At 33.5% G+C, this 12,829-nt stretch overlaps 1 protein-coding gene across 1 annotated transcript; it reads left to right on the top strand.

Annotated features, from left to right (window-relative positions):
* The first annotated feature begins 6,339 nt into the window (after window positions 1–6,339).
* On the top strand, window positions 6,340–11,865 carry LOC132629914 (enolase-like). Its single transcript, XM_060345332.1, has 17 exons — window positions 6,340–6,496; window positions 7,392–7,455; window positions 7,966–8,030; window positions 8,106–8,153; window positions 8,309–8,395; window positions 8,486–8,566; window positions 9,181–9,282; window positions 9,362–9,442; window positions 9,774–9,848; window positions 9,935–9,997; window positions 10,093–10,170; window positions 10,490–10,684; window positions 10,835–10,885; window positions 10,994–11,082; window positions 11,166–11,217; window positions 11,304–11,360; window positions 11,500–11,865. The coding sequence occupies exons 1-17, from the start codon at window positions 6,431–6,433 to the stop codon at window positions 11,578–11,580; spliced, it is 1,335 nt and encodes a 444-aa protein (XP_060201315.1). The 5' UTR covers window positions 6,340–6,430; the 3' UTR covers window positions 11,581–11,865.
* Window positions 11,866–12,829: the final 964 nt, after the last annotated feature.

Raw genomic sequence — 12,829 nt, 5'->3', positions numbered from 1 at the left:
TGTGGGAAATCACAAAATTCCACTCGCAGCACACTTGTGATATGGGACAAAGTAGAGCAGATCATTTAAATCTAGATATAAACATGATTGATCATGTGTTACTTAAACACATTGAGGAAACTCCAAGGTAATTTATCTTACCGTTTACATTATATATCTTATAGCAATTAAAATATCATTGTTAAATGTTGTTTGTTTAAACTTATGCAGGATGCCTATCAAAACTTGTATTAGTATGGTCCACTCAAAATATGGTAAAATCATAAGCAAGAGAAAGGGATTTCTCGGGCGTCGACGTGCTTTTGAAATGATCTTTGGAACTTGGGAATCCTCTTTTCAGGTGTTGCCGGGGTATATGGCGGCTCTACAACATGCTAATCCTGGCACTGTTGTACAGTGGCGGCTTTTAGAGGGCAGAATTTTCGACTTCGTCTTTTAGGCATTCAAACCAAGTATTGATGGTTTTGCTCACTGCCGGAATGTGATATCGATAGATGGGACCCATGTGTATGGACGATATGACATTAAGCTCCTAATTGCAGTAGGTATGGATGCCAATGGGTCAATGTTCCCTATTGCTTTCGCAATTGCCGCCAACGATATCAACGAGACATGGGGGATGTTCTTGACTTATCTACAAACTCATGTTATTAAGGGTTGTCAGGGCATATGTGTCCTATCGGATGGTCATAAAGGCATATTGCACAATATGCGTACTCTGGAAGGGTGGCAGCCTCCACATACTTACAATCGATATTGCTTAAGGCACTTAAAGGCTAATTTGCAAACAAAGTTTGGAAATGGCACTGTAAACAAATTGATGTGGGGGGGCTGCGATGCAGCATCAACAAAGAAAATGGGCTGCAAAAATGGAGCTGCTAAGTGAAGTGAGTGAAGAGGCATATGTTTGGTTGATGAAATTAGAAGTTGAAAAATGGACTCTTTATGCTGATGGAGGAATGAGATGGGGGGGGGGGGGGGGGGGGCATGCTCACAACGAACAGCTCGGAGTCTTTCAATGGACTCCTCAAATCTACTCGAGGACTACCTATCACCGCAATGGTAAGACTAACTTTCAGGCAGGTCGTGGAGCGATTTGCGGATAGGACAAGGCAGGCTATAGCTATATTAGCCGACAAGGGAACATGGATGCCAAAGCCCTACAAAAAAATGGAGCACCATAGAAGAAAGGCAGAGGGTCACCAAATGACCAAGTATGACGACGTTCAACGGGTGTATGAAGTTAGAACGGGTTGTTGCGATGGTAAAAGAGGAAACAAACATATCGTTACTGAGCGTACACAATCATGTACTTGTGGTAAGTGGCAAACGTACCACATGCCATGTTCTCATGCAGTCAAGTGCTTTGAGAGAATGGCCAGAAATGTAACTGATTATGTGGCGGAGGAATATAAGGTCGTAAAATACCTTAAAGCATATTCCGGCCAATTCTGTCCCCTTGGTGATCACGCTTATTGGCCAACCGCGCCGTTTTCTATGATTGCGAACAAGAACCATATCTGTAAATTGGGAAAAAACAAGCTAACCCGTTATCACAATCAAATGGATGTTAGCGAAAAGACTTACTCTCGCAAGTGCTCGACATGTAAGCAATTTGGGCATGATAAGCGTTCATGTGGGCAAAACTCCCGTGGTGGCAGCACATCTGGAAGTAGAAGAGTGTCTAAAACTTGATTTTTTTTTAAGTCTATTGTAATTTAATGATGTATTTCGTTGCTAATGGAATGAAATATTTTTCAATTATTATGAACCTCTCGTATTTGATGAATTATTTTTAAATATTATATTTATTTTTGCACATTCAAAAAGTGCGGATTACACAATACAATAACAAAATAAAAAAGACAAAAGAAAAAAAAACCTAATACAAACAGAGTAATTTTTTCTTTTCTATCTTTCTTGAACCAAAAAAGTACTTTCATAGTTTTGGGAGTACAACAAAAGAGATTAATCAAAATCCTATAAAATATGGCACTTAAACCTAAATATAGCAAGTTTTCAAACATACTTCGGAACACTTTACAACCCCTAAAACGACGATCCAAATGTATATGTATACTTGATGTAATGAGCTGATATTATTGTACACTAAATAAATATTAAGTTCTATATAAAATATTTATATTCCGGTGTTTTGAAACGTGACTAATCTTCGGTCAAAGTACGCAAAAAACCTTAATTTTTTAGCTTGATTTTCAAAGAGAAGAGAATGAATAAAGGTTGGGTCGGGGGTTTTTACGGAAGGGTTTCTGTGCGTGAAAGGGCCAGAATGTAAATGTACACTTTGACCCTTTCACGCACAGAATCTGTACGTGAAGCCTAGTTTGATTTTTTTTTTTAAGGGATTAGTTTGGTTCCAAATTTTTTTTTTGGGTTACAAAAGTGTCGTGTCCGAGGTTAGGTGGAATAAAAGGTGTGCGAAAATGGCCTTCACTTTTGAGTTGGACTAAAGGTGCATGTATTTGAAAAGTGATTAATTTCATGGCTTTCTTTTGTGGAGATATAATAAAATTGCTATTATAAAGTATGACGAGCCAAACCACGCCTATAGATCAGTATAATTTATATGCATTATTGCTTACTTTGCTACAAAAACAATTTCCCTTGATTAAATAATTGTTTTTCAACTATTGCGTTTATATATTCTCCTCTGGAACTTTTTTTTTTGTAAAGGGAAGTTTTATATTTTTTTTATGGGAAGTCAAAAGTTGTTCATCTTGAAAAAAAAGAAAAAAAAAAAAAGAGACATATAGTCGATAAAGTCTACATGGCAAAAACCAACCTTTTAGAGAAAAGAAAAAGAAACTAGCATTTCAATTTCCGGTAAAAACTAATATCCGTACACCAAATTAATAAAAATAATGCTTGACATGTGTTTGCACGTAGATAGGAGGATATGAAAGCCGAAGATTAATTCGGTAGAAGATGCGTAGGTAGTCAAGCGTTGTCTAATTTCCTTATATTCTCCTACAACTCTTTGTTTTTATTAGTACATATTGTATCATTTGCTTCGATTACGGTATCATGTTTTATTGTTACTGTTCTCTTCTCCTTCATTTTTTTGCATGTTTTCTTCGCTAGTGTATTTTCTTTTCCATACTTAATTTTGTTATGCTTTACTTGAGCCGTGGGTCTATCGGAAATAATATCTCTTCCTTCACAAGGTAGGACAAAGGTTGCGTACACATCACCCTCCTCAAACTCCACTTGTGAAATTACCTGGGTTATGTCTTTGTTGTTGTTGTGTTTGCATGTAGACTTTTCTTACATAACTATGATCGATTAGTGTGTGTGTATATATTCTCACCTAATTGATTAAGTTGATATAATTTAACCATCTAAATATACAATACAAGTAAGTTTTTATTGTGCATTTCTCGTGTTAATGTATAGGCTGTTTCTTTTTTATGCTTTTCTTGTCGTTATTTCCGCTTCGTAGAAGATCAAATGAAGCCTTATAAAGGTCACATTTTTATTGCAAGAACTTACTTTTTTCCCTTGGTCCTGCTTTATAATGCCTTATTCAAGATGTAACGTAAAATTCTCAAAAAAGTAAAAGAGTGTAAATATCTCGTGTGCCAAACTTGAAATTCTCCAAGCCCCTTATATTTTTCTCGTGACCCCACAAAGTAAGACAAATGGTACAAAAATAGCACCATTAAAAGGAATATTCTCGTGATTTTGACATAGCAGTTTCACAAATCTCTACTTGTGTTCTTCTTGTTGCCCAAGAATCAAATTTCCTTCTTTTTGACCACATTGCACTATAATGAAATGCAGAGTTCTCACCGCCCAACAATCGTGTTAGAATAAATAAGATCTCTCATTCTTAATTAAAGATATTAAGTTTGAGTTGCGAGAATGATTTTTTTTTAAATAAGAATTCAAGAACGGAACTAGAATATACCTTACAGGTTCTACCGAACCCAATTATTTTGGCCAAACCATTTATTTTTCTTAAGAATATATTGAATAAGTGTGATTTATTAGTTTCGAGCCCAGTAACTTAAAAGAACTAAAATTTTGAGCATATAAGCTTAAAATCCTGGCTATACCTCTATAGGAAATGCTTCCCACTTTAATCGATCCTACATAGCGTGAATTTGAATTAATTGGATTAGTATTCCGAATTTAAAAAAAAAAGTATGTGGATTCTCCTATGCTTATTAGGAAGTACTTTTATTTTAATTAATCTTACACGGCGCGAATCAGTGAGTTTCGAAAGCAAAAGAAAAAGACATGCAAGCCCTTATGCTTGTTGTTATTATTATTATTATTATTATTATTATTATTATTATTATTATTATTATTATTATTATTATGTTTGAAAAAATACGGTAAAATTTTACATCATTAATTTATTAGATTTGCATAAGCTAATAAATAAAATAGTTTTTTTTTGTTACCCTATTCTTAATTATAGTCTTTCTTTATGCGATAGTTTTTTCAAAGACAAAAATCATCTCCTCCTTATATAAAGATGTTTTAAAAACAAATATCTGAGGAAAATATTATATGAGAGCACAAGTGTCGTCATATGTGCTAATTTCTACATCTGATGATTTATAATGTGATTTCCATTACATAAAAAAAATAGATGAGTGGAATAATAATTATAATACTTTCTCATCTGTATTTGGTCACATATTCTTCATTTTCCTAAAAATAAAATTGATGTACTTGAAAATTACATGAAAAGCTTATAAATTAATATAGTTAATAATTCAAATATTTGAAGAGAGTTTGAGAGAATCGTAATAACAAAAATATTTATGGTAACTTTATGAATGTCATTTGCGTGAGCTTCACGCAAAATTAACAATGCAAGTATTTATTTCACTTAACTTGTCAATCAAGTTCTAACTATTAAGATGTTTTGTCAAATAATTTGTGGAAAAAACCTTCTATTATACACAAGGCAATAGCAAAATCTCAAATTGTATCTAATTATTGTTATTCATTAATTGCATACAGTTTCTCCAAAACTATCACTAACATTATAATCTTTCTTACATAACAAGTAAGTATTAATACATCACTTTACCAAATAATAACTACTACTTGAATTTTGTTGTGAACTTGAAGTTCCCACATCGCTCGCACACGGGATTGTGTGCGTGCTTATAAGCAGGGCCTGAAGCCTTTACTTGTAGACGCGTTTTAAAGCCGTGAGGTGCGTCAAAACGGACAATATCTACAAGCTGGTTATAACAAATTTAAATTAATTCTTGTATATTTGAAAAAGACAAAAACTACTATAACAGCTTTTTTCCATTGGAACCCACCCCTAGATCTAGAAGTAACAACATTTCGACACACTCGAGGGTGGCTTTCTAAAGCACATAGATTTGGAATATATAAAATTTGCTCAATTAATTTAAAAAGGATTAATAACATTTTTGATCTCTTAGTTATTGGTTATGTTTTTATAGTCCTTATAATATCAGATCAATCACATTTAATCTTTAATTTTTTGAATTGTGCACTTTTAGTTCATTCACTTATCAATATTCACCATAATTATTTATAGTTCCACTACTTAATTATTCATGTGTTATAACATACAATAAAGTTTTTACAATTACTTCATATTTGATAGTAATATACTCTTATATATGGATAATTTTAACAAGCTTATGCATGAAAGGATAAAAAAACACACACACAGACACATTTTAGGTAATCAAATGCTAAGGACCCGTTTGACCATAAGAATTTGAAAAGCAATGTTTGGCCATGGAAATTCGCCAAAAACCCAGTTTTCACTATTTTCATTTATTTTCATTTTCATTACATTCAAACAACAAAATATTCTTTGCAAAAACTATAACCAAACACAACTCCATCTTTAACTCCAACTTCAAAAATCCAAATAAAGCAAAAAATATTTGATTTTCATGGTCAAACACCTACTACGGACCCGTCTGGCCATAAAAATTATTCACTTTTTAAAAAAATTAGTGTTTGGCCATGAAAATTCCACAACTAAAAACAAGTACATTTTTAAAAAAAAATACTAGTTGCAAAAATTACGGCCAAACCCAACTCCAACTCCAACTCTGAAATTCCAAAAAAAAATGAAAAAGTTTTTTACTTCTACGGCCAAAACCCTACTAAAAATGTTGAGTTATATTTTACAAGGACACAAAAAGAATTTATCGTTAAATTAAGGATCAAAAGTGCAATTATTCCTATTTAATAATAATAATAAAAAAATATCAACACTACTACTATACAAAAAACACTAATCAAGATTATAAAACCAAATCAACGGTTGTAATTAACCCAAGTTTTTCTCTACATATACGTGGTATCCCTTCTCATTGTCATTGTCAAAAACAAAACCAACTTTTTCTCTTCACTCTTTCACTACTATTATTTCTCTCTTCATTCATATTAACAGATCTAAATGGCAACTATCACATCCGTTAAGGCCCGTCAGATCTTTGACAGTCGTGGTAATCCAACGGTCGAGGTTCGTCTAGATCTCTATTATTATTTTTTCAGAATTTTTTGATGGTTCCTATGTTTTAAAATCTTTTTTTTTTTGATCTGTTTCAAGATTTGATTTTTATGTTTTTTTATGCGTTTTTATGCTGACCCATGTGATGATTTAGCTTATATTGTTTGTTGCTATTATGGGTTTTGTTTGGATTTTTTAAAGGAGTTTTATTTTTTTAAAGAATGATTGGTTGTTGATGCATATATGTTGTGTTATATCTATCTCAAGATTCATATTTTTATGTTTTTTTATGCTTACACATGTGATGATTTAGTTTAAATTGTTTGTAACTATTATGGGGTTTGTTTGGATTTATGAAAGGACTTTTTTTTTTTAAAGAATGACTTGTTATGTTAGATTGGCTGATGCATATCTGTTTGAAGATTCATATTTTTATGCTTACCCATGTGATGATTTAGCTTAAATTGTTTGTTGCTACTATGGGTTTTGTTTGGATTTTTGAAAGGAGTTCTTTTAATCATTATTTAAAGAATGACTTGTTATGTTAGGTTGGTTTTTGATAAAGAGTTTCAAGATTCATGATTTTTATGCTAACCCATGTGATGATTTAGCTGAAATTGTTTGTTGCTATTATGGGTTTCGTTTGGATTTTTGAAAGGAGTTTTTTTTTATTTTAAAGAATGACTTGTTATGTTATATTGGTTGTTGATGAAGATAAGTTGTGTTAAAACTGTTTGTTACTACTTCAGTTTTTGTGGGTTTTATTTGGATTTATGAAAGGATGTTGTTTTTAAGGATGATTTATGTTGCATTGTTGGTTGTTGATGTAGATAAAGTTTTGTAGTATCTGTTTGTAGAGATTGTTGTTTTCCAGATGTATTGATTTTAGTTTTTTGTATATATGCAGGTTGATGTATCTTGCTCAAATGGTGTATTTGCTAGAGCTGCTGTTCCTAGTGGTGCATCCACAGGTAAAAGATCTACTTATCTATTGTGTATAGTGACTCTTTTTATGTAGATTCATGAGAATGTGTATCTATGTGTAATCGGTTCGTTGTGTTACTAGTGTAATTGAAATCAGAGTTTCTTATCCATATATGGATTTGAATTTACCCTTTTTTTGTTAGGAGTTTATGTTCAGCTATTGATACTTTTGATTTGATTTTACCCTTTTTGTTAGGAGATTATGTTCAGCTATTGATACTTTTACACATTTTTTAGTATCAGTACTCTCATTGATACTTCCAGGAAGTAAAACGACTCGTATGGTTGTAGAATCTATTAGATAGAGATAATTAACCTTCTCGAGGGTCATCTGATCCATGAATTCTGTGTAGTTCAGTTTGGGTGGAAATTTGAATCTTGACTCCTTTCAGTTCTGTCTTAAACACTGTTAATATTCTTGGTAACTGCGCCTTCTTTTGTTATTGCCACCTTTGTCTGGCGACATTGGATTTATCCTCTCCATTTTTTAATAATAGGAGTCTATGAAGCCCTTGAATTGAGGGATGGAGGATCTGACTACCTCGGAAAGGGTGTTTCAAAGGTTGGTTTTTCATTCCAAAGCTTGAGTTTTGATGATTATACTCTTCAGTGCTGATTAACTTTTTTAACCTTGTAGGCTGTTAACAATGTCAACTCAATTATTGGCCCTGCTCTCATCGGAAAGGTTTGTTGTTTTCCCCCATTTAATATTTTTTGTTTAATAACTGTTTCCTTGTTTAGTTGCTTCTATTGTTCATTTCTTAGGTGAAAAAATTACCATAATTCTCCATTGTTTGATGGATTATCCTATACTGAAATGCATGGATTATTATTTTGCAGAACCCAACTGATCAAACTGCTCTTGATAACTTCATGGTTCATGAGTTAGATGGAACTCAAAACGAGTGGGGTTGGTGCAAACAAAAGGTATGCCTATTTATGATAAGTATCAAGTACACTCTTCTATTATCAGAAGTTCACCATTCATGAGTTTAACTGTATTTGGCTTTTCTTCAGCTTGGTGCAAATGCTATCCTTGCTGTGTCACTTGCTGTGTGTAAAGCTGGTGCTGCTGTCAGGAATGTTCCACTTTACAAGGTATACTGAAGAATTGTCTTTCATGAAGTCTAATGCACATTTAACTGTTTAGACAAGAATACTTTTTCCTTTTTGTCATAATGTATTTCAAAACATTGTTTGGTTAGTTTTTGATGGTGACTTTTTTGTTAAGTAGTTTTTCAAGTGACCTTCTGCAGCTTTAATCTTCTCATGTTTGGGTAACCATTGATTGTTTGAATGTACTCTAATTGATGGAGTCATAACTTTGATCTTATTGTGCATCCATATGTTAGGCTCACCTGCCCCCCCAAAAAAAAAAAGGAGAGAGAAGGGCAAGTTTCACATTTGGCAAGTCTTTAAAAAATAATTATATTCGCTAGCCAAATATGCACTATCGTGTATCGAAAATAATACACACTATTTTGTATAAAAAATGTATATTATACATTAATATATAAAAAAAATTACATTGGCTGGCTATTATTTTGGTGGGCGGATATTTATGTTGATTTCCCCCCCAAAAAAATACAAAGTAGAAAGTTTTTATCCTCTTCATTAATTATGGGCTATTAGGACAATTTGAGGTTCTATTTGCAATTGTATTAATATGCGATCATGTGTTTACTTATCTTAACTGCCTCTTCTATTTGCAGCACATTGCTGACCTGGCTGGTAACAAAAAGTTGGTATTGCCAGTTCCCGCCTTCAATGTGATTAACGGTGGATCTCATGCTGGAAACAAACTGGCAATGCAGGTAAGACACATTTTGTCTGCCTCCACTATGATATTAGTCCTGTTGAGATGAAAATTTCTCATTAGTATTTATTTTGCAGGAATTCATGATCTTGCCTGTTGGAGCTGCTAATTTCAAGGAGGCCATGAAGATGGGCTCTGAAATCTATCATCATTTGAAGGTTTAAAACCGCTTCTATAACCTCTACACAGGGCTGGCAAAGTTATTTAAAAAAACAACTAACCATGTGGATCTAATATGGATATGATCTACTAAAATATGGATATCCAGATGGATAATATGGGATATCTATATTAAATACGGTTTGCCACACCTGCCTCTAAACATTATTTTATGTGACCAAGCAATTATATATGCCTTCAAATTTAGAGGAACAATTGGTTTCTTTGGCTATGTTTAGGCTCACAATTTAGTTTGAATTTTTTCACATTTGTTCTTCGACGTCTCTTTATCTCGTTTGTTCTGATAATAATTATACTGTGTTATTGCAGGCTGTGATTAAGAAGAAATATGGTCAGGATGCCACAAATGTCGGTGATGAGGGTGGTTTTGCTCCTAATATCCAGGTGAAGTATATTCTTATGCTGATGTATGACCTTCTATTGAATGTTTGCCCTATTGTATTCACATGATTATGGTATTAAAAATTCAGGAGAACAAGGAAGGTCTTGAATTGCTCAAGACAGCCATTGAGAAAGCCGGTTATACCGGAAAGGTGAGCTATCTCCATTACTCTTTTACTCACACCATACTTTGTTTTCATAGTTGTTGTTAAGATAATCTAAAAGGCTGACATGATTACCATTTAAGGTGGTCATTGGAATGGATGTTGCTGCATCTGAATTCTACCTGAAGGACAAATCTTATGACCTGAACTTCAAAGAAGAGGCAAGTATTGACTGCTGACACCACAAAAAATTATTGGAATTAGCTACGATCTTCTTCACTGATCTGTCTCTCTTAGCTAACAAAGTTTTTATGATCTGTTGCTTAAAAAGATTGGCAACAGATTTTGCTGCTTAGCTACAAATTTTGCCCGTCGTCAATTTTTTTTTTTTTTTTTTTTAGTTGTGTGACTATAAAGGCAAATCTGAAACCGGAGTGCTTGCATTGCTTTCTTTCACTCTTGGGTTTTTTTCCGAGGCAGTCTTGTGGTTGAATTGTCGTTATGTTACTGAGATTTGCTTGAATTTATTCTTCTTTGCAGAACAATGATGGCAAAGCAAAGATTTCAGGTGACCAACTCAAGGATTTATACAAGTCATTTGTGTCTGAGTACCCTATTGTTTCAATCGAAGATCCATTTGACCAAGATGACTGGGAGCACTATGCTAAGATGACTACTGAGATGGGAGAACAAGTACAGATTGTTGGAGATGATCTCCTTGTCACCAACCCTAAGGTAATGTTGAAACATTAACAACATTTATCGCTTATTAAAGTTTGTATCGTCACCGAAAAGAAATAGTAAACATTACACGTATCTTAGTTCCTGAGCAATTTCTATAGGTTTTCTTATCTCACCGTGTGTAATTGTTTATTTTGTGTGCAGAGGGTTGCCAAGGCAATTGCAGAGAAGTCTTGCAATGCACTTCTTCTCAAGGTATCATTATTTGATCAGCCAGCTAATAAGTTCACATAATTTGGGCCTGATACTGTAAGTTTCCTCTTTGGGACTGGATTAATCATTTCATACTCAAATGTGTGTCAGGTTAACCAAATTGGCAGTGTGACCGAGAGTATTGAAGCTGTGAAAATGTCTAAGAAGGCAGGTTGGGGTGTAATGACCAGTCACCGCAGGTAAAGAACAAAAATCCTATTGAGTCATGTCTATGTTATTTCATAAAACTATTTTCTAACGATCTTTTGATTAATTGGTGCAGTGGAGAAACCGAAGATACCTTCATTGCTGATCTTGCTGTCGGTTTGTCAACGGTAATTAGCACTCTAGATTATGGTAAAATGTGGATTTTACTCATTAATTTTTAGGCATTAACGATTATTTTCCTTGAAATTTTCAGGGACAAATCAAGACTGGAGCTCCTTGCAGGTCAGAGCGTCTCGCCAAGTACAACCAGGTAATTAGTTATCCTTAAAGTTTTTTGCCATAAACTTTTATCCCCGCAACAAAAACTGCTCTCCTCTTTCAATATTTTACATTCTCCAGCACTCTTTTTAGTCTGTTTACGGTTACTGATTTTTATTCATTCAATGCAGCTCTTGAGGATCGAAGAGGAACTTGGATCAGAGGCCGTATACGCAGGAGCAAGCTTCCGCATGCCCGTCGAGCCCTACTAAAATCTCAAGTGTTAAAATGTGGAGATGTGGAAGGTGCTTGTTCTGCCAAATAAATCCCTTTGTAGGATTGGGTGGGTCATTTTAGGATAGTATATGACCCTTTCTAAAATAATAGCAGACTCGAAACCGTTTTTGTTTTGTGAGGTTTTATTAGGTTCTGAACTGTGTAAGAGTTCTTTTTTAAAGGCTTGTGAGCATGTCTCGTTTTTGACTGCTGGTTCTGTAAAACTTTGATATGCAGTTTTTCGTATTTTCTGATTAAATATTTTGATGGTTTTGGTTTTCTTTCTTTAACCTCAAGCTTTCTTTGCTATACATAGAGCCTGTTTGGATGGGCTTATGCCTATAAGCCGAAAATAGCTTATAAGTCAAAAAAAAATAAGCTGGTGTAGTCTAATTTATTTTTTTCAGCTTATAAGCTGCTTTAGATAAGTTAAGTTAAATGAGTTCAATTATTTTTTTGAATTTATTTTAAGCACAAAATGGCTTTAAGTTAGTCAGTCAAACATTCAAAAAAGCTGAAAACAGCTTATAAGCCAATCCAAACGGGCTCATAGTATATCATGAACGAGCAAATTCTGCTCTGTTTGGAAAACCTATGTTGGTCCGACGACTTTAAAAAATATTGCCCCCTTCGGATTTTCTCGGAGTGCACTACTTTTAATGGATTTGACACGCACCTGACATTATATTTGATGAATTCAATCAACAAAGAGCTTAACTATTCGTTGAATTTAGGACTTATATGCGCTGCATCGTCTCATGTACTGTCAATTTCAAATGAGCTCCTTTCCTTGGAGGATCTCTAACTTTTTCTATCTTGAGTTTCATTTTTAAGTTTACTATTTTCATTTCTTATGGAAAGCTATCTATAGTATGTATTATGATTCGATAGTTTTAAAGTTCTAAATTATTATTGCTTCCTAAGATATAAAATTATTAATTATAACAATAATTATGAGTATATGTAAACCTCCAAGAGAAATTGTTAGACGGATATATATTATTTATATATGTTCATGATAGAGAATTATCAGATATCAGAAAAGTATCATACTTCAATTTGAATTTTTAATTGTTTTCATAGAGTACAACCTGTGTTGCCCCGATTTTTTTGCGGTTATTGAACTGCATGTTCTCTGCTCTTCCATTAGAATCATTGATCAGAGTTGCTATATAGTATTCGAATGATATCCTCTGCTATCTTGTGACTTTAGTTTCTATTCAATTCCAAATGATCCAAGGCAAG

Source organism: Lycium barbarum, chromosome 3 (assembly GCF_019175385.1).
Source record: "Lycium barbarum isolate Lr01 chromosome 3, ASM1917538v2, whole genome shotgun sequence".
In the NCBI taxonomy this organism is placed as follows: domain Eukaryota; kingdom Viridiplantae; phylum Streptophyta; class Magnoliopsida; order Solanales; family Solanaceae; genus Lycium; species Lycium barbarum.
Note: the sequence above shows the minus strand (reverse complement) of the source record. Positions and strands in the feature narration are given on the sequence as shown.

Bases quoted from the DNA above. Each gene is read 5' to 3' on its own strand.
- LOC132629914 (XM_060345332.1), top strand. From the start codon at position 6,431: ATGGCAACTATCACATCCGTTAAGGCCCGTCAGATCTTTGACAGTCGT. The intron at 7,456-7,965 runs GTAAAAGATCTA...TTTTAATAATAG, and splicing joins TCCTAGTGGTGCATCCACAG to GAGTCTATGAAGCCCTTGAA. The intron at 10,685-10,834 runs GTAATGTTGAAA...TTTTGTGTGCAG, and splicing joins TCCTTGTCACCAACCCTAAG to AGGGTTGCCAAGGCAATTGC.